The sequence below is a fragment of the Scatophagus argus genome, chromosome 3 (assembly GCF_020382885.2).
Source record: "Scatophagus argus isolate fScaArg1 chromosome 3, fScaArg1.pri, whole genome shotgun sequence".
NCBI classification, from domain to species: Eukaryota; Metazoa; Chordata; class Actinopteri; family Scatophagidae; genus Scatophagus; species Scatophagus argus.
In genome coordinates, this window is record NC_058495.1 from 3,572,182 (window position 1) to 3,594,683 (window position 22,502).

The 22,502-nt window shown below is 41.0% G+C and overlaps 2 protein-coding genes across 5 annotated transcripts; both read right to left on the reverse strand.

Moving 5' to 3' along the window:
- Positions 1–2,539: 2,539 nt before the first annotated feature.
- On the reverse strand, positions 2,540–15,611 carry cass4 (Cas scaffold protein family member 4). The gene is made up of 7 exons (XM_046381720.1): positions 15,318–15,611; positions 6,577–6,999; positions 5,813–5,896; positions 5,588–5,704; positions 4,204–5,448; positions 3,996–4,079; positions 2,540–3,856 (listed from the first exon to the last, which is right to left on the reverse strand). Exons 1-7 carry the CDS (start codon positions 15,318–15,320, stop codon positions 3,440–3,442), a joined length of 2,373 nt encoding a protein of 790 aa, XP_046237676.1. The 5' UTR covers positions 15,321–15,611; the 3' UTR covers positions 2,540–3,439.
- Positions 15,612–16,255: 644 nt separating this feature from the next.
- cstf1 (cleavage stimulation factor, 3' pre-RNA, subunit 1) lies at positions 16,256–22,364 on the reverse strand. 4 transcript variants are annotated; one of them, XM_046381738.1, is made up of 6 exons: positions 22,209–22,364; positions 21,588–21,807; positions 21,221–21,498; positions 20,922–21,119; positions 20,376–20,766; positions 16,256–16,973 (listed from the first exon to the last, which is right to left on the reverse strand). In XM_046381738.1, exons 2-6 carry the CDS (start codon positions 21,754–21,756, stop codon positions 16,714–16,716), a joined length of 1,296 nt encoding a protein of 431 aa, XP_046237694.1. In that variant the 5' UTR covers positions 21,757–21,807; positions 22,209–22,364; the 3' UTR covers positions 16,256–16,713. The 4 variants fall into 4 exon arrangements, with proteins under 4 accessions (XP_046237694.1, XP_046237689.1, XP_046237703.1 ...); XM_046381733.1 differs by having other exon boundaries at positions 22,204–22,351; XM_046381747.1 differs by having other exon boundaries at positions 22,152–22,295.
- Positions 22,365–22,502: the final 138 nt, after the last annotated feature.

Below are 22,502 nucleotides of genomic sequence, written 5' to 3' on the forward strand. Positions count from 1 at the left end.
TATTTGGGTTTTGGGTTCGTGATTTGCGGTGGGGTCATTATTTTCTCCCTGGCCAATCAGCTGGCCGATAGTTTTGGCGTTTGTTGTAGCTGAAGTTCAAAATGAATTTACTGTTAGCTAACAACAGACCTAAAAATAACAGACATTTTGCACATTCAAACATTCAGATTCTCCATACATAAGAAGGGCCGTTGCAACATGATACAATGGTTGCCGTGGTTCAACAGATTCAGAAAATCAGGGACTTTCCAGCAGATTGTAGGCTACTTTTTATAAATGAACAGATGTGTATACTGATGTTTCATTTAATCGTGCAACAGGTTTTGCTTTGGACTTGTTTTAAAGCCCCTTTGCCCCAGATGTTTTGATTTTAACTTGTTCCAGTTTTATGAAAATTCATTTAACACTTTAAGCAAGCATTGCATATTGTTAAATAATTTACACGCATTTTAAAATAAATGCATTTATATTTCATTACATGATCAGTCATCAATGGTGGGATGTAACTAAGTACATTTACTCTATAAGTACTATGCTTAGGTACAAATTTAAGGTACTTGTACTTCACTTGAGTATTGTCATTTTATCCAGGTTCATACTTTCACTCCATGACATCTCAGAGGGAAATATTGTACTTGTTACTTCCCTTCTCCACTTCTTTTGTTTGCCAACTTCGGTTACTTTTCAGATTTGAATATTTCATTTCCTTCCTGTCCTGTGAAAACCATGTATCTCCAGATGTGTTGCTTTTGAATGTTTGTGATAAACTGAACTAAAATGTGTAGGTTTTTTAAAATTTTATTTGACTGATTTGCCTCCTTCTTAACCCAAATAAACATATGATGGTCTTATGGAATATGATATATTGTTGTACATTAAACCAGCTTAAAGTATGTAAAATAGTTCAAGAGCATTCATGAGCTTAACCTTAAATGATAGCCATAAAATATAACATACCAGCAGCAACATTAATCCGTAAACATCTGCTATAACAGTAAAACACTGACAGGTGCCATTTCCACCCAGTGGAAAACGTGTGAATGAACTCATATCCCATTAATACCGCTAGATGGCAGCATACAACGAGGAATCGTGTGCAACAGACTCAGTAAGTGACATTTCCTTAATTTCATGTTTCGTGTTTGTTTTCTCAACATAAGTGAGATGATCTAACACTGAAACGCAGCAATCTACCAACAACCAAGGAAGCACCTTCAAGCCCTGATGAAGTCAACCTGCTAAAGTACTTTATGTATACTGTATACCACTACTGACAGCCTTTTCTGACACCTTGACTCATATAATATTGTTCCCCATACATGCTCTTTAAAATGCATAAAGACACGTCTCTGACTTTTAGAATGATGTACTGAAATGTGGACCAGAGCCATGTGAGTGTGTCTCCTCCAAAGCCCAGCTTCAATTAAAGAATGCAAGTAATTTTCTTTGTGCATTTTTTTTAACATCACAATGTAATAATCTATATAATAATGGCCAGACTAACATGTTGGGGGTCCACTGGAGTGACATGAGCTGCTGGGCCCATAATGTTCCTTCCCTTCTTTGTACATTGTCCTCAGTATTTGTATTCTGTAATTCTGGATGCCTTTTGGTTTGCTTTTTGGCAATTTTATTAGATACAAAATCATAATAATGTACCTCATAGGTACAATATGTGCTAAAATAATGAAGGTTTTGAAAGAGGATCCTTATTATGTTAGCTGACATTTTGTGTTTGCTGACCACTAATCACAGGGTTTGCAGTTCTACTCCTGCTCCTTATTTCCATGTGCCAAAGTGTCTTTGCAACGCATGAACCTTAAATTGCTTCCAATAGTACGACCAGCACTGTACATGGTAATTCACTGCAATCAGTGTGTTACTTGCCACACAATGAACCTGGGACTTTCAGATATGCCTTTGTATTGGTAGTCCAACACAAAGGCAACCATAACAGAATCTTAATTAGAGGGTCGAAATGAAAAAGTCTGATGATCAGAGAACTGCAACATTTTTGAAAAGATTTTTATAACTCTTTAGTACTCACCACCTTTTGGGGGTGGTGAACCCCCAAATTACAATTTGGACCTAAAGCTGCACTGCCTTAAAGGTAGGAGTAACCATATATTCAAGACTTTAATTGAACACACAGGTTTCGTAGGACCCAGTCTGAAGGTGAAAGGTCCACACAGTGCGAGCACCCTGTAGGTGGAAGTGGGTGAGCAAATTGTAGACAAAATTGTGTGCATTAGAGGGTTAAGCAAGACACCAAAGCTCCACCAACCCCAGGGTTCCTGTTCTGTAATGACAGACCAATGGTCTCCCTTTAGACATGGCACAGTGTCAAGTCAACTCAGTGATATTTATATAGTCCAAAATCACATATCACAATGTCTTAGTGGGCTTTACAATCTGTAAAGTGGAAAAAAAAATTCCACTGTTTTTTGGAATTGTACTTTCATAAAGTTGGGGAGCTCACAAGAGATAGATTTCTAGACAAGATCACCTCATCTTTAGTAACTAGTATGGGTAAAAAAACAATCAATCTTCCATTTTCCATATTGCAACCTTTGACATCTTAAATCCTCCTTTACTGGAAACACCCACATCTTTCCAACTCCATGCCCCCAGTTTGTAATTGATTGCAAGAAGATTTTGAAGCTCAGAAATCAGTTAAACTGTTTGACAAACTCCACTCTTTGTGACTAGTAAACTGGCCTTTCACGTTTATATTATTGTGCATTATTATTATGCATATTATTTATATATCTGTGACAGTTAAATAAATATCCTTGCAGATTAAGTACTGTTTTCTTCGTGCATGCATCTGATATTCATTAACCAAACGACAAAGAGTTTTCAGTTTCTAATTTTAATGTCATTAAAAATCCAACATGTGTTGTACTCAGTTTTTGTTAAGAAAAGTTTGGGAATGCATAACATGTTTTTTTTAGAATATTTACACAGATATTCACAAAAAGTAGACTGTATCAAATTATTACCCTGTAGAATGTAAATTTTACACAACAAAGTAATAAAATACTTAAAACATCCATATAACAAACAATATTCAGAGAATATAAAATCATTGTAAATTATATAAAACAAACTATATTTTATACTTTATATTTATAACTGCATTTTAATACTGACTTGAGTACAGTATCCCAAATGTGCAATTTTCAAATTCCACTATGTTGAAGTCTTTTACTTTAGCACAAACACAGCTTGATATTCTAATTGTTGTGCTCATTCCAGCAACTTTTTCTAGCATTATTAACAGTTTACCTACATTTATCATGATAACATTGAGCAAAAAGCAGTGATGCTTGAAAATAATTGCTTATCAGCTGAAAGACAAGGAAACTGATAAATGACTGATGAATAAAACAATGTCTTTTGCTGTACAGACAAATCAACATGCTTGGTATGAGTACTCTCAGAGGTCAAGCGATATCCGAAAGTGCTGTGCTCTTTGGGCCAGTTCTTTGGCAAACTCTAGAGCCTCGTGCAGAGCCTCCCTGTCTGGGAAGTGCAGTGCAGCCTTCTTGGTGGCCACAGCCAGTTGCTTCAGGAGAGCACAAAGGTGGTTGCTCTTACACAGAAGGTTCTGGTTGGAGCCTGTACGTTGGGCCTCCCTGCACAGGGTGTCCACCAGTCTTTGGCCCACCATGATCACCAGCTTACTTTGTGAGATGAATTTTTCTGGTGGCTGGCCATCTTGAAGGCTGACCACAAATCCCCCAATGGCCTTTTGGAGAGCACCAAAGTAAAGCCGGCAATGCTCTGACAGGGAGGATGACCTCAGTTCCTCTGTGCCGCTGCCAGACTCAAAGGAGTGACGTTTGTTGTCAGCCTGAGCAGTGGAGAAATGGAACAAACAAGGTGAACAAACAAGGAATATGTTAAACCCAAAGGAAAAGATATATTTTATTTTCATCATGCTCATCATAAGTAGGAACAAATCCATTGTGTTAGGAGATGGTGATACTCACCTGTGCCTTGTTGGAGACTGGTGTGGCATTAGTTTTTGGTTCTCTCTGCACTTCCTTGTGCTGCTTCGCAAAGTCATTCTTAGTCTGAGGAAAAGTCAGTATCAAAAATACCACATTAGTATGCTTTGGTCTTCCCTAGGTTAAAAGCTCTTCATTCAGTTACCATAATAACATATAATATTTATAATAGAAGATAAGGAGCTATCACCTGTAGCTCTACATAGTCATTGTCGTCCTCCTCTAAGTCCCCTCCTTGTTCATTTCCATCAGGACTGTTCTTTGTCTCTGGCTGACCTGTGGTGTTGAGAGGTTCTGGATCTTTCTGAGGGGCTTTAAACAAAAGTTTGCCATTGGCATTGATGATTGACACCAGACGTTTGACATCCTCTGGAACAGTGCGTGCCACCATAACAAAGCGCTCCAGTTGGTCCGGTGTCTGGACCTGCCCTGGGTCTTGGCAAAGTGTGTTGAGAGGCCAGCCAGCCATGTTTAGAGCACCTACTGTTTGCTGAAGGATCACACCTGAGTCTTCTACAATGGACAACTGTTTATAGAGCCTTGTCTGAAGGTTGGTATCAGTCAAACGGCGAGCATTGCCCTTAACATCAAGAGCAAAGTTCAGGAAGGACGTCAGAGAACATGCAATCCCCTCTGCTGCATCTTTGATCTCCTTTAGGTGTTTCTCCAGATGTCCCTTGCTTCTCCAGTTACTGCTCACAAATTCCATGAGACATGGCACAGCCCTGCAAATGCACTCCTGCAGGTCCAGAAGTGTGCGGCAGGCCACATCCTGGTTTACTGTCACTTCTCGCAGAGGCTCGGGAGAAGAGGAGCTCAGAGCCAGAGAGTCACAGGAACTGGTGGAGGAGCTGGAAGCTGTACTGATTCTTTGACTGTCTGCTACAGAGAGACGTAAGATTCTACCTTGCTCACTGTCCTCCTGTGCCAACAACTCCCCACTTTCTGGAAGGTCACGGAAAGATGTGCAGGCCAGGAAGTTCCTCATTCGCTGAAGACGCACCCTTTTGAGTTCATGAGCATTGCTTGAGTCACTCCGGCACTCTAGAGGTATATGACTATTGGGGGGGTCACAAACACCCAACTCATCTGTGAGCCTCTGAGTTGGGGGCTTGTCATAAATCAGAACCCTTGGCAGCACTTTGGGTGGACTCGGGACGTCAACAGCACTGGGCTTTGGTATATCATAAAGTGAGGAAGGTGTACTGTCTCTTTGAATGGGCCAAGCATGAGCTTTGGAGGGCATGGTATCATAGCAGCCTTGGGGTGGGCTTTGTTTCTCGGGACCCACGGGCACATCATAAATCCACTCAGGCTTGCGGGGGTTGGGTAGGGTGCTGAATCCAGCAATCCCTTTCTGTGGGGCTTCTTTGGCTGAGGGAACCGGGATATCATAGTTAGGGTCCTGAGGCAAAGGTGGTGGAACTGCATACACCTGTGCACAAGAACAATGTTGTTAATATCACAGCTACACAGAAAGAAAACTGGTACTTGAAAATGTGAAAGACAGCATATAAAGGCGGCCCATCATCAGTTCCTTGCTTCATTAATCCCTCCAAATGTCTGAGACTTACATAAGAGTCCCCTGAACTGCCACACCTTGAACTCTCTGGAGAATCAAATCTTTTCTCCAGCTGGGAAATTGGAAGCAGCGAATTTTTTCGTGGCCTATGTCTGGGAGTTGTTGATGCCTGCAAATAGAACATCACAACAATAAAATAAGACCAGCACCTATGCCAGTGGCAGAACATCACAACCTCTAATGCACTGTGTTGTGTAATTTTTTTTTAGGATCTCACAGTAAAAACAGAAGCTCTTCTTGCTTGGCTTGGGACATCGTAAACTTCTCCTTTTGGACCTGACACCATGCTGAAGAATGAAGGCTGCAGACAAAACAGACAGGTTGGAACATTGAGGTTGAGTGGCAACACTTGCACTGCTTTGATCAAAGCTGCATATACTCCATTGACCTCTACATCAATGCATTTATGGGGACAGTGTTTGCTGTGAAGCCTGTTGGAAGTACCAGAGAACCCCATTATGTATACACTTTACCCATTAACACAGCTCTATAATAGAAACCATGCTGCTCATTGAATATTAGGTGGCTACTGCAGAAGGGAAGAGGACTCCCCCGGAGCAGGAGAGGAAATGGTGAACATGTGGGTATATTTCGCTCCGAGTTCTGCTGCACCGGCACCCGTACAGACACTTCTGTCTTTCTAGGGTCCCTGGCGGCATGAACTGCTGTTTGCAGTTAAAAGTGTCTGAAGTCTGTGTCTGTTTGTCTTTTACAGGCCCATAAAGACCCCGGTGCTGCATGCCTGTCCCCATGGAGAGGCCCCGGGTCCCCATCTGTAAGCTGTTTTGCCAGCAGGGGTTTCACAGCATTGCATTTCTGCAGCAGTATACATCTCTAATCATGAGAGTGAATACTTCCCAAAGAAAAGAACTAACTTTGACCTCAGACCAGTAGACACCAACATCTACCAAATGTATTTGTTAGTCTGTCTTTTTGAGAAAAGCAAGATAAAGGCACGCTTATAGAAAAAGCTTTTGGTACCATGTTTGCCTCAGGTCCCTCTGTGCTGTGCTGGAGTGCTGATGGAACTGGATTTTTTGAAGATGATAAAGGAGTGGATGGAACTTTATAGATCATGTCCATGCGTTCGTAGGCTGGACTGCTGGAGGGTCGGGGAACACTGGGTATCTGGTAGATATTTTGCACGCTGTTGTCAGTTTTAGCATCAGTCGGTTTGGTTTTTTCTGTGTCATGGCTTAGGGAGCCTGCAGTGGTTCCAGTTTGTGGTAAAAGCTGCAGTCTATTTGCAGGGGCAAGACCATGCCGGCCATAAAGAGAACACATCCACCAGCCACTGGTGCCGGCCACATTTTGATCCATCACTGTGACGATGTCCCCTTTTCGGAAGGCCAGCTCATCTGCACACTCTGCAGTGTTGTCATACAGAGCTTTTGCAAGTTTGCTCTAAAATAAAGAGAACACAAAACGGAAATAAAGATTAGGAAGTAAAGCATAGTTGTACATTTCAAAAGTTAAATAATCAACATGTAGACAAAATCTTTCATTTGCCACAGTTACCCGGTCAATTTCTATACAGTTCTACTTTTAGACGGAAGCATTTGAATCTCGTTTTGATACCATCTATTGCACAGGTCTTGAATGTAATGCACTTTTTTTTCATTCTTTTTTTGTTGCTGTGGGCCTATGACAACATTTCCTCTTGCAAAATACTGCTACAACCCGCACAGCATCTGACTTGTCCAGTGATTCACAATGTCATTTTATAAATTATGATAAACACAACTAGTTGTCAGACAGTCATTCTTACTGTTAGAGTGACTGTGAAGCAACCTAAGTAGAGTTGTTGTTTTTTCTTTATTCATCTTGAATGACATCTTCCTTTGCTCTTTATTCTCACTTCCTATTTGTGCTCCCTACAAAGAGGTAAATGGAAAACAAGTTTCTTCAGAGCTTCCGCTTGCAGACTTGTGAGCATCCTATCTCATCATCACAACAACACACTGAATTGTGCAAAAGAAACCTCTTTCACTGCATATTTTGACTCAGTCACGTTCTCTGCAATTGAAGAATGATCACTGATTATTATGAATGCATGCCCTAGTGGCACAGCTTCTAAACTTCCATGCTCTTTTCTGTATGTGACAAATTAAATCAGATTGTGCTGCATACAGCAACAGTCAGAGTTCCTTTTGTTTCGCTGTCAACCACTTTGCCGTGGTGGCTCTTGTCGTCATTATGAGAAACAAGCTGTGAACAATGAAACTGGTCTCCAAAACCGCCAGGCAGAGCCGTCTTCACAGTCAGTAAGCTGTGGTTTGACGTTCTGAGTAATGACAGAAAAATTAGTGTTCACTCTTATCTCAGCCAACTGTGTTGTCGGTGTGTCATAATGACGCTTATTTTCACTTTTTTTCTTTTTGGCACATTCTACTGTCACGACAAAATGGTGACTGACAGAGCAGCAAGATAACATTCAGCTGACAGTTCAGTGTGATTCCCAACACTGCAATGAACTCAGGATATTTGTAATAAAATTGGAATGCAAATAAACATGAACATTCTTTATTTATTCCTCTTGATAATAAAAGTCCAAAAATGGCCTTTTCATTTAAAAATGTAAGCCCATACAGCTCACTGACTGTCTGGTGGGTCATTCGTTACAAACTGTATTGTGCAGACAAACATTCTTCAACCCCAAAGAACTCTGTTAAAAAAGGGAAACCAAAGACCCGTTTGTCACCAAAACACCCACAGCTTACTTTGTGCTGCTTCATTTGAACAAACCAAATACCCCCAACAAAACACCACACAGACGATTCAAGAAACTGACCACACTCCCACCGCAGCAGTGCTTCTCTCCTGGGTGCCATTTTTTGTGCATATGACATTAAAGAAATCGAACTTGAACAGGGAAAGCAAATTTCAAGATGAGGAAAACTTCAAATTGTCAGAGCGCAGCTGTAAAAATAGTGCCTGAGCTTTACACAGTACTGCGAGTACTGCGAGAGTGGAATAACATGATATATATATATATATATGTTACAAGAGAAAACAAGATGTCAATGAGTTGCCTGTGTCAACAGAGGATTTCATACCATGAAATATCTTATGTAACAGAATATATTTTATGAATTTTATGCTGTCTACAATAATAAAATGGGAATACTCAAATATCATTACATTGTATTGAAGTTCCTGAGTTCTTGGTGACATTTCACTACTGATACATACAAAGACAGATCCAAGACAAAACCAAGACAGACGCTGGACGAAGCAAACACACCACACACACAGACACCCTCAGCCAATGTGTGTGTGGGGTTCTGCTCTCTCTCTCTCTCTCTCTCTCTCTCTCTCTCTCTTTCTGAGGGTGAATCCTCTGCAACAAAGAGCCCATTCACCATCAGAGCACAACACACTCAGCACCTGTTGGGATGCAGGCCTGTGGAACACACTGACTGCAGCAGACTGTGGCTAACGCCCTCGGCATCCACACACACACACACACCAAGCCTCAGCAAACTCCATGCCTAATCCTCTGGGTCATGCTACAGACATGCAAGCAAAATGCATAGGGTCAAATGACAGTCAGCAACCGTACCAGCAAGATTTATGTTGTTGTGCTTTGTTCCTGGAATCATCAGTATGTGAGTCAGAAAACTCTGGTTGTGTTACGGTTTTTTAATAATCCAGGTCATGATACGATGTGTTTGTAAAAAGCCTGTCGAGTTTCAGTGCTTGTGACTGAGATGGGCCACATTCAACCCACAGCTTATTCCATGACCTGATTTTTGTTGAACCTCAGATTTACCAAGTATTATATTGTTTCACGCTACAACTCAACGTAAGAAAAAAAAAAAAAAAATCAGGTTATTTGTCCTGAGTGAAGCACATGTCTTGTGCTGTGTTTACTGCAGTCCCTGATTCTGTGTCTGCATGTTGATCACTGAGTACAGTTACAAAGTCAGATTCAGCTGTGACTCTTTTGGATTCCTGCACACGCCTGCTTGTGCAGATCAGCCCCTCTGACAGCTGGCCTTCAGCGCTTCAGCCGCACAGCTGTCACTACCTCTCCCGTCTGCTCCGTGCTGTTCACAAATTAACATTGGCCGGTCAGACACAAAGCAAGAAGTGCTTTTAAAGGTCCCAGATAGGAGCTTCTGTTCAGGCAGCAGGCGACATCAAGCCACATCAAGCCCATCTTAGCTATCTCAAATCAGAACAATACAGTTCAATGTTTCCTAGACAGTCTCTGTTTTAAGCCAGAAAGAAGATCATTGTATTTTTGACTCGTGTTAAACCCTCACACCAATCACAAAAGTAATCGCTGGTTATTTCGATCGTTAATTGATATGTTGATAGTTGTTTCAGTCAGCTGATTGTTTAGTCTACAAAACAAAATGAAAACAGTAAAAAATGCCAAATAACAACTTTCAACAATACCAATACCAACCATACCAGCCATTCCAACACTCCAAAGTCCAAATAATTTCATTCTACAAAGCAGGAAGCAGGCTCATTGGACATGCAGGAACCAGAGAATGTTTGGCATTTATGCTTGATGAATGACATAAAACAGGACAAAGTAACGTTTGCATTTGAAGAGTCAGAACTAATTCAACAACATAGATTGTATAGTTATATTTGTTCAAGGATTGCCAAGATTAATATCGTAAGGTACTGTCATACCATAAACTGTATAATAAGTCACTGTAACGTCACCTATTGGTTTATGGACTATGGTTTTAAATCCTTGAGATCGGGGTAATGACTGTTGCCGTCTCAGTTTTGTGATAATATCTGGACAAAAAGGTAGAGTAGGGAAAATATCTTGAGTGATTCTTCCGCATTGGCTTCACTTTTCAGATTTGGAAGCTAATCTACTATTTATTCTGTCTGGGTCATGCCGTTGAGGAGCTACTCTGCAGCTACCGATGTGCATTGTTCAAGCATTTCTTAACCGCTCCAAAGAAAGAAAAATCCTCACTTCTGAAAGATTGACATTGTTGGATAATTGCAAATGTTTTTTTACCATATACAAAGACAGCACCTGTAGAGGCACACTACTCAGTCAACATAATTAGAGCATCCAGTCCCACTAGAAAAGGAACCGGCCCAGGAAGAGGTTCCCAGTGTGGGAATGACACCGTCTTGGTTCACTCTAACCTTTTGCCCCCTTGACAGCCTGGGCATGACCCCCGGGGTCAGGTCAGCACCTCATCCATTACACATTCAGACACATGCCAGGCCCAGCACCCATGGTGGCGGTGAACAAATCTGTCACACGTGTCTAAAGGTTCACTAAAATTTAGCAAAAATGTTCATTTTCCTAGATCGAGTTGTGGGAGCAGGGTGTTCAAAATGAAGGAGAACACATAGTTAAGATAATCTCTTTTCTTGAATTTGGACAGGAAGTCAGCCTGTAAATATGACATATTAGAGTTTCCCACAGTATCTTAGATACAAAATTGGGGGCAGGGGGGGGACAAAGAGGAGAGACAGGGACAGACAGACAAAACAGAGAGAAAAACACTGAAAGACAGATTTGGTATCCCAGTAAATTATCTTCTGACATGTTAGGAATTCTTTCCTGGACGATCGTTTCTATCATTTTTAAACGATCCTCAGATGTGCTCTATGGAAAATCATCTTTGTAAACCCTCTCTCCAACCCAAACAAATCCACGAGGAGGCTGTGGAGACAAATTCATGCTCTGTGGCAGTGACACTGACTCGCTTACAGCTGCCCTGGTATTTCCTGTATGGGAACTGGTGAGAACTATGTCAAAATCTCATACGAAAACACACACGAATGATGAAAACTTCCTAGGACTTTTTTTGGACAATCGACATTCCACATCTAATCTTCTTCTAACTACAGCATATCAATAAATAAACAATACATGGATTTAATATTTTCAACACTAAACAAAAAACTTAAAGAAAGGTGAGCTAATATAATCTCCAATAGATTATTGTATGCTTTTTAGGATGGAGATCTTAACATTTGCTTTACTTTGATAAGATTATGTAGCCTACTGGTAATCTTAAAATAACCGAATTGAAAGTTTGTTTCTTATAAAATATTTTCATTTGAGAAGAACTACACATATGGGACAAAGGACATGAGGTAGATGACTTTTCATAGTGCAAGGGACTATGGGAAACTGGTGCATCAGCGCAGGAATCAGGACATCTTTTGAGCTGTAAACACACAGTATGTATTTTCTGCCTCTAACGATTTTATATGGATGAAGAAATATTTTAGTTCAGTTTCAGTTTTATTGATGTTATGTCCCATTTTTGGACTTCCTCACTCTCTGACAAATTAACATTGTGCTGTATTAATGACCACTTTGCAGCAGACTTTCAAAGAACAGTCTAGGAGATAAGAGTACTGGTGCAGTGATGTGCAGACTTTTTAGAGAAGTATGAAAGATGGCCAACAAATAGCTGATTCAGCTTCATTTCAGTGTATGATTATGGTTATTAGACTACAAGATTGTTTTAAAATAAGAGGTCTAACTTCTTTAACTGTATCTAACAGCAGTATGAGAATAAATATACTGTAGCCTTAATCGTCCAGAGGACAGCGTATTTCTTCACATGACAGACTGAACAGCGTGAGCAGCAGCAGATAACGAGCGGACTGCAGGCTCACTGCTCGGTGACAGGAACTTATCTCACTCCTCACAGTGTTTTATTTATACCCACACTTCCTCTGTCTCATCTTCTGCCTTTTGTCATCTTGTTACTTAAATTGTAGCTGCTCATGTTTAGGAGCATGGAGGAGGGTGAGATTGTATCAACCAAATATGGACCATTCTTAGGGACAGTGCAGATCATTGTAGGGTCTTCACCTCACGAACAGACACACATACACGCAGTATCTTTACAGATTGTGAATTTAAATTCATTTGAAGAACACTTTCTTTTTGCTAATAACGTTAAAAAAATTCTGCATTTTCTGTGAGTCTGTACACTGGCGGTTTACAGGAAATCTGATGGATCACGTACGAGGTACCCTGTGGAATTTTTGACCACCTCTGGTGGTGTGGAGCAGTTGTTTTTATACATCGATCTCTGCAAATCAGAGGAAAGTGACAACAAAGGCGGTGAAGACAAATGATGACACATTATGACAACTGAGCAAACTCTGATGGAAACTATGAGAAGAAGAAGCAGGAAAAGGTGAAATAGTTAAGTAAACAAGCCTTGGCCTTAAACCTGCAGTGCAGGACTTTTTTCCTATAAATGAAAATGTGTCTTACTTTCAAGCCTTTGCCAGGTGAGTTCCCACAATGTTCATTAACCCTGTGATTGCCAGATAAATCTCCTCAATTTCTCAGTATACCTTTGTTTTTAAATCCAGTAATGAGACATTTTATATTAAAGACTGATTTGCCAGAATATGTTGAACTCAATGTTCTGTTAGGTTACACGATGCAGTGAGGAACACTAAATGTAAAATTTGGTTACAAGGAGACTCCCCAGGGTATCTTTCATGGGTGGGTGCTCGAGCACCAGAGTACTGCTGTGATTGGGAGCTATGCTTTAAAGCATCAAACACCACGTTTAAAGCAGTATCACTATCTGTGCAATGGAAAGCAACAGGCTTTATGGGCTGTGTGGTTTGAGTATCACTGGCATTGGAATGTAATAGTTTGACCACTTGCCAGAGCAACACACTGTAAAAAAAACCTGCCACCCATATATTGTGACCTTATAACTTTGATGTAGCGAACATGTAAGCAAACTGGCAGACAGAAAAACAAGAGTAGCACCTATTTGGAGTCATGTTTGAGTCCACTTGTTTAATGTAAGTCCTATATTACCACTACGCTTTGTTTTGGTCTCACAAACTGGCTTTATGGCTGCCAAAAATGCTCCACTCCAGCTAGTTGCTAACTTTGTCTGTGTTGTGGTTGGTGCTGGAAAGGTATGGCACAATGGCTTTACTAGAACTTCTGTGGCTGTGGACGGAAACGACACTGTTGAGAGCTGCAACACCAAACCCCCCCCCCAAAAAAACAAAAAAAAAAAAATGTAGGTTGTAAAACTTAAAGAAATTATCTAAAAGTCACCAACAACTCCTTCTCTGTGGGTTTGTAACCACGAACTACACCCATCACATTACACAGTCATTTGATCAGTTCATACAAAAATAGTGATTGAAGCAGCTTTAAAAGGTAGTTTGTGTATCCGCCCTGTTAAACCTCCCACTAAAACCGCACGAACCCCCATCTTCTAAATGGGAATTCAGACATAGCTGTGGAAAGCCCCAACACTGTTGAAAGCCATTAACATTTATCCATTCATTTATAAATACCTTACATATTATCAAAGACTTAACTCTACTGGCCACTGACTCCATTATTTTATTTTATTGCTTTTATTATTATTATGCCCAAGTTTGCATATGTCTTTAATATTTTTGGCTGACAGGATGAAGATGGGGTGGATGAATAACCCTCAGCACGTACGCACAGTGGCTGGATAACATGAAGGACATGTGAAGAAGATGCTGCCTCTTCTCCAGAACAGCCTCCTGCTGTGTAAGCCCTCATGAATGCCGACTTCTGCTCTCCGATGATAAAAGTAGACTGCAACACGGCACATAAGGCATCCCAAAATAGCTCTCTCTGAACTAAAAAAGACATAAATTCCAATACAAAACAAACCTTATAGAACGGAAATTAGATTGCTTAAACTGACTGTTAGTCATCAGCCAAACCAGTCTGCTTTTTTCTCTTTCTCAAGAAGAAGCAATGAATAAGATGAGCTCAGTTGTCACTTTGCATGGGAAAATGTCAGGATGACGCATACCTCTTCCCTCTACTATGAATATCAGATTGGATCTGGGAAGATCATGGTTTGTTTATACATTAGTCATGTTGAGCCTTTTTCCATCCAAAGACCCCCCAACAAAAAATGACTGATCTTGTAGGCCCCCAGTCAGAAAAAAAAACAAAAAACTAGTGCCGTGCAGAGTTTTTGCTGTTTTAGTCATGAAATAACAAGTTGACAAAGGTGCAGAGAAACTGCAGAAGAAGAGTCAGACAATTCTAAGATCAATCTTTCTTCCATCTGCTGCTGGCCTTGCGTTCCCATTGAAACCTCTGGAGGGCCTTTTCAAACTTGTAAAGAGAAAATGGTGCAAATACATCCCATTTGTAGTTTCTTGTTTGCCGCAAACAGATTCAGAAAAAATAAATAAATAAATAAATAAAATTCAAAAGGTTCACTCAGCAGATCCACTAAACAAAAAGAACACACAGAGAGCAGCAACAAACGTGCAGAAGGCTTTGGAACTCAGAAACAAACATGCCGAGAGTTTGATCAGCTGTTTGAATGCTGAAAGACGCACAGAATCACATTTAAGAAAGCTTAACGTCCCAATTGTCTGTTTCTGAGCTGACTCAGCTGATAATCTCACTTCCAAAGGCTTGTGTGTTAATGAGGCTCATAAAATTTCACTCTCGGCTCTGTCCCTCTCAGGTTACAACCTACAGTAGAGCAGGTCAGAGGGGCTGAGAGTAGAAATAAGTGGTAGCTGACACCGCAAGTTTAAGTGAAATCCAAGCAGGTGGTCTACTGGGACATTCCTCTGTACGGCCAACAGTACGCAACAGAGCACGCTCAGAAGACATCACAGCATCAAACTAACTGTAAAGCACACATAAATGTTGACTGAGTTATGATTAAGTTATTTTGAATTAGTCATTTTAAAATCAAAGGTAGTGGAACAGCTGCAGCACTCACCATGTTTGCTCAGCAGTTGCGTACAGGGTCCACACAGAGAAATAAGTCCGTCCACAGAGGGTCAGTTTTCAATGAGCCATCTCAACCATGAGTGTGTGTGAAAACTCTTGGGGATTTACTCCTCCTGTGCTTCTCATAAGCATATTGTCTGAGCTGTCACTGAGAGCCAGACTGTTTTACACTCTGGGGCGGGGAAAGTGACTTCATGTCATTGACAGAGTTGCTTTCCTGCAGCCCCATTGGCCAGAGAAACATCCTCTTTTCTACATCTGCCCCACCCACCTCTGATTTTTTTTTTTTTTTTTTTTTTTTACCTCTGCTTCTCAGCTTCATGCAACTCTTTACCTTCCATCTTTCTAATAAAGCAGAACTACATTGTTGGTCACTAGTTTACTTTTCTAACTAACTGAGGAATTTTTTTTATCATTTTACTTCACTTCCTCTTTTTTGGGCAGTTGTTTGAGGTACAAATTCTTTTGGCTTTCCTGACTGTTGTCTGGACAACACAGACAGCAGCGTCTGGGCGAGTTGTGTTGGGGGTTGGGAAATGCAGAGGAGTGATGGGGTAGGGTGACCTTTCAGGGTGCGGGTCACAGTAGAAATTGGGATCTTTGATGAGTTTTTTTTCTATTTTTTTGAGGAAGTCACTAAACATGAAAGTATTTTAAAAATAGAATATTTTGAAAACAGAAAATTCAACCAATACTGAAAGTACAAAGTTGTTCTTACTACTTTCTGACTTAAGCCAGAAGCCACTATGGCAGAGTGGCGCTACATGCATGTTTTGTGGCATATCGTTGCCCATTTGTACTCCCCACAGGTTGCTAACTTTTTGCAGCAACAACTGTGGTCTTAAAATAAATACAGGATGCCGCCATAGCTGTGGTTATGAGCTCTCAGCAGGGACTTTTCACTGTCAAATAGGGGGAAAAAAAGGCTTGTTTCTATTAATTGTTTAATAAAAATTTGAATTACAGCAAAGAACTTTGACAAAATACAAAAGTGGAAAGTGGAAAAGAAGCCACCTCTTCTGTCACTGAAAGCCTACAGCTGAAAAACGTGAGGAGATACTAAAACTAAAGTTTCCAAGTACTGAAAGAAGTTTTAAAGGTCAGACTTTTGATTCAATAAGACAAAAGTTAAGTCCACAAGTTCACAGAATGTTGTTATGAAAAAGAGAAGACATCTAAAGAAGTAGTGCCCTCACTCTTTGCTCATCAGGTGGTAAAATTACAACTTCCTCAAACACTGTCCGACAAATTCCACTGCACGATTCAAACGAAATACCAGTGAAAGACACAGCACATGAGAGGAAAGCTGGTGAGTTCACCAAGGTCATGGAGACAACAGAGTCCAGCATCCCGTTTGGCTCTCAGTGATACGAGATGGATGCGCCTCAGTCTGTGGTGGTACGCCGGTACCAGAAGCGGGCCCTGAAGTCGTCGCTGCAGGTCATGAAGCCGGGATTGGTGGGCGAGTGGACGATGCAGCGCACGATGTTGTTGTGTCCCAGAGACAGCAGGTTTTTCCTCTCGGCTGTGCGCGAGTCCCAGCAGCACAGGCTGATGGTACGCTCATCTGGCAGCAGCACGTAGTCCTCTGTGTGGTTGAACACGCCCTGCGTACGATGCATCTGACGGCCGCTCAACCCCGCACCTACAGTGCACAGGTTTAACATGTCAGAAACACAGTTCACTCATCATCAAGACCGCACTGCTTGAATCCAGTCAGAGTAGAATACTGTAATTTTCATTCATGGTTAACACCCTGCCTGTCAGGCTTTCCTGTCTTGTAAAAAGGCAGTTTTCTATGCCGTTTACAATGATAACGGTGGCAGACTTCCCATAGATACAAAAGATCGTCTCATTTGTCTCTGGGTAAGAGCTAGCTTGTTACATAAGCAAATGTTAGTTCCATGAGTTGGCTGAAAATGCAGTCTCCAGCCAACTCTTTCAAGTTGGGTCAGATACTCAGCATTTTTCAGATTATTGGTACGAGTGAATTTTCTCTTTACTGATAAACTGATATAAAAATGTGCTACACTCTGTGGTCTCAAACAGCGTCCCATCCACAACACTACCTGACTGGTTACATAACACAAGTACAAGCCTATCAACACTGCATAATTTCAATCTGCTAAGTGACAAGTAACTAAAGTTGTCAAGTAAATGTAATGGACTAAAAAGTACTATATCTGCCTAAACAATGTAGTGGAGTGGAAGTAAAAGGGAGGAGAACACTGAAAAAGTTAAGTAAAGTATAAGTACCTAAAAAAAAAAAAAAAAAATCAGTACAGTGCTGGTGCAAGTTGTATTTAGTTACATCCATCTGCTTACATCAGGAAAGGATGTAAAAATTACATGTGAAAACACATTTGTGAACATCTTTCTCCTCTATCTTAAAACAATGCAAGTCAACTTGTCTTGTCTTTGTAGTTTATCAAAATAATGGTGTGGTTGCGGGAACGGGAGCTTTTCTGGTGATTTCAGGAGAACAACTGTTGCGTTTTCCTTCTTGGCTGGCACCAACTCATGGTGTTTCCATATCGAGGAAAACTGTCAACAAATCTTTGTCAGATCCCCTATCGAGATTGTTTTATCAGCCAGACCTAGCCCAGTCTAACTCAGACAGAAAGAAATGGCTCAAGTGTTGAAGAAACATCAGCATCGGGCATGGGTACAGATGAGGAAGCACTCACAGATAAAATGTCATCTGAGCTCATTTAGATTCAGTAAACATAATCGGCTACACAACGAAATGAAACATTAGAGAGAGGCAGAGTAGAGGAAACAAGCATTTTGTTCCATCACCTGAAACACAGCTACAACTCGTCATACAACATGACGAGTACATGACCAGGAAAAAGGTACTGACAGGTAACTGCACCTGCACCACATCAGTCAGTCGGTTGCACAAACCATATTGCATACAGCCAGCTGTCAATAAAAACAAACAGTGGCAATAGATGGATGGGTTTGTCTTCAGTTTCTTACATGGTGATAAAAGTGTCTGCTCTGACCATGTAGCTACACAGCAACAGGCTTAACACCTCAGCCACTCACTGCAGTGATGCAAAGAGAGTGGAAGACAACAATCACAGTCAAGTCTTCATCGTTCCTTTGCTTTACACTTCTGTACATTGAACTGAATGAAAGAATGACAGTAAGGTTCAGTGCTTGCATCCAGCTCTGTGTTCACATCCACAATGTGTGACCAGTGTAGGATTATATCCATTTAGGCCACAAGGCCCAGTCTGAGGACAACAATCCTAAACATACTGCCAGAGTAGCAAGGTGTTTAGTCCTGGCTGCTTAAATCAGTCACCTGACGTCTGTCTAACTGACCATGCATTACACTTGTGAAAGTCCACACTGACAGTACAAAAATCCCCCAAGATGTGCGATAATAAAACTGCTCACCAGGCCTCAAGGAGCACTACTGGGAACAACACAAAGTACCAACTTTTCCAACTCTTTCCCACTTTACCAGTACATAAAGAGCATGCTGCTTCTGCTGGTTCTTATAATTACTGTTACTGAAAGGAAGCCCAAGCAATGACATCATTAACCTGTTTTCTAAGAAAAGACAAAGAAAAAAATGTACACAATGAAGCAACAACATCATGTCACCCTGTCACAGTGGAACATAAATGAAGACACTGAAGAAGACACCATCATTCACTGAACTTGTAGGCTTTTTTTGAAACAGTAATTGCGGAAGCTGGAACACACCGCCCACACGTTCATTACGTCAGTGTGATGAAACATTTGCTCTGTGATGTGCTGTAAGATGTGTGAGAAAACGGTAAGGAACAACACAACACAACACAACAAATCTCTGCATTCACTGTGCATCAGCAGTGGCAGCTTCTACCTTTTTCTCATTTAAAAACTTTGACACTTTTCCCCCTTCATAAATTTCACACAATTTACATTAACAATATTATTTAAATCAGATGTAACAAGACAATGAATCACTTATTGCAATGAATAATATTTATCTAGAATATTAAATAATTATAATGAATTTCTGAGCCAACATTTCACAGCTGCTCAAGAGTTCAAATGAGAGCAGTTCTTCATTACTTGGCTAGGGGGCACTGCTCTCCACAAAGGTCCATACAGAGCAATAAACACCAGAGACATTAACCCTCAAAACTCCAAACAATGTCTGTTTGTTGACGACTGCTCCATACAACAAGAAATGGACAACATCTTGTGGTGGCACAAAAAGGATTGATTATGTTGTGCACTTGAGTGAACCCCTAACTGACATGTTTTGAATAGACTTTTAGATTTTGAAAGAAGTGCGTTTGATGCTGCTGTTACTGCAGACGCAAGATACTTGAACTGACTCCATTCGTCCCAATGCACTTGTTCTATTAATTTATTTGTTTCAACTTTCACATCTGCTTACCTTATTGTGATTATTCTTTTCTTAACACTTTTTATAGTTATCACTTATGTTCAGTGTATAGAGTATTTATTTAGTATCTTTTGTAATGCTTTCCCATGCTTTGCTTTGTATATAGCAAATGCTCATAATGTGAATAGTGTCTAAGATTACTTATCTACACTGTGCGTCTGTTAATGTACTTCCTCCCTGTAGTTTCCCTGCATGGATTGGATGGATGGATGGACAGTCCACCTGAAGCAAGTAACAACAGCAATTCCAGCTGATTTTCCATAATTCCTCCCAGTTAAAAGTTGTTTCCCTCCCACCTTTTGCAACATAGATTATGCGGGTCTACACATTTTTATTTTGTATAAGGAGCATCTTTGGCACATAACAAATTTTTTTTAGGATGAACAGAGCTATTTCTTATCTTAACTGAGGCTGTAAACCTCTTTTCTTTTCTTTCAAGGCCATAAGCCACTTTATCAATGCTGAAAACACCAAAGTTAGGACCGCCTAAGACGTTACCTCGTGTAACTGACTGTCTACTGTTGTTGGTGTAATTAAAAAGGTGCTCTGTGTACCTAACTGTCCTAAAATATTAAATGTGCAGCATAATTTGTTCAAGTCAGTTTTAACATATGACACTTTCATCATCCTTACCAGTGTACTTGACAAGCGTCCGGCCTGTAGAGATCTCCCACAGTTTGACCACAGAGTCTTTGCCACTTGATAGGATGTATTTTGAGTTCTTGGAGAAGATGGCAGAGCAGACTTCGGCCCCGTCATGCGCTTTATCGAAGGTGGTCACACAGCGGTTGGAGACGCCATCCCACAGCTTGATGCTGCCGTCCTTGCTACAGGTGACGTAGCTGTTGGCGGTGGGGTTGTAGCTGACGCCACTGATGGTGTCTGTGTGTTGGTCCAGAGGGTTGCAGGACACAAAGCACTGGAAGGTGTTGACGTCATAGAGACGGAGGGTGGGGTGCTGTGTTCCCACAAGTAGGAAGTCACCTGAAGGGTGGAAGGAGATTGAACGCAGCATTTCTGCTTCCTGCAGGTAAACAGATTAAGAGAAGCTTGGATGATAAGAGAATTACAGTAGCCAGGATAAAATTAAGATTTTCTGAGCCTTATTTATGTTAGTGTGGTCTATTTCAATATAACTTTGTATCTCTACTTTCAACAGAATTTGTTTCCCAAACCTACCTGTATATATTTAAATGCCCTTTTTGCGGAGGGCTTTGAGTAGTCAAAAAGTTTGAGCGTGTAATCTCTTGAGCCAGAAGCTAAAATCTGTTCTGTCGGATGAAAGGCGAGACAGGTGACTTCATCCACATGGTCGTACAGCGTTCGAATCACAGGGTGATTCTCCATGTTTTGCTGTGCTGTCTCATTCATCATTACCTGACGTATAAAAGAAACACACATACACAGAACAGTAAACATCAGCCTACTGGATGAAAAATGTGTAACTTCTGTATAATCTGGTCTAACCTCTGCCTCACCTCAATAGGCATGGCACTTTTGGCCAGCATACGTTCAGTATCCAGGATCTTGATTGAAGCATCCGCAGAGCCAGTGGCAATCAGTTGTCCATCCCGACTATATGAAGCAACACGACATGGACCCTTATGGGATGTTACATAGCAGGTCTCATACTCTGATGCCTCTGGAGACATGGTCTGGACATCGGCATCAAATTCCAGATCAATACCCACACCAGGTGCCACTGTATCCGAGCGCCCAATGGCATACTGAACTGCACTGTCATCATTCTCCATCCCTTACAAAAAGTTGAAAATTGTACAGTTAGGGCATCTCGAACCATCACACGTTGCTCAAACATGCGGACATGAATAAAACAACTCCTACCGATCTTTGCCAGCTGCATGAGCTGCTCAGAGGGCGACACTACGCTCTCTGGCTTGACCTCATTAATGAGACTGTTGGCGATGTTGGTGTATCCATCATACAGCAGCTGGCTTATGATGAGCTTGTAGAGGTGCTGTCGGTCCTTCAGAGTTGGTTTAGGACGATACATGATGGGCCAGATTGACCAGAAGCAGGCCGTCAATAGTGACAACTTAAATGGCTGCAACAGAAGACACAATGTCAACAATTAATATCTTTACTGCGTTAGCTGCTCTTAAGTTACCGTCATATGCGTTTCATAAAGCGATAGTATTACCAAATGCAGAACTGTCTCAAACGGCTAGTTTGCTACCATATCTAATATAAGTTTCAAACACACACCGTTAGCTATATCAACGTTGCAGCCAGCTCCAGCGAATGAATGGAACTTGTGCCTAGCAGTGCTACTGATAAGGTTAGCTTTGTTGCTAATTAAGACAGAGCAAACAGTAGGTTAAGCACAGACAAACCCTTGAAATGGCTGGACTCCTGTACTATGCAATAAAAGCGTTCTGTACCACTTACGGGCAAAAGTCAAAAATTATTGTTCGCTGTTAATTTTAAAACATAAAAATATCTAACCCTCTTCAAACTTCCAATGGCGCTCCCAAACGCAAACGATCGTTACGCTGCACGTATTTGCGTCCTACGTCACAGCACTATTTCTTCTTCGTCTTCTTCTTCGTCAGTCGACCACACGTGTGGCAAAACCGTATTGCTGGCCTTCATAGATCATTTGTAGACCTTAATTTGATAATATTCAGGCACGAGACACAGTTTCTGCCTCTCAAATGATACATTTTCCATTCCGTTGCTTACTAACAGTGGTGGAAACTAAGCACAAATACTGTAGTAGTACTCAAACACAATTTTGAG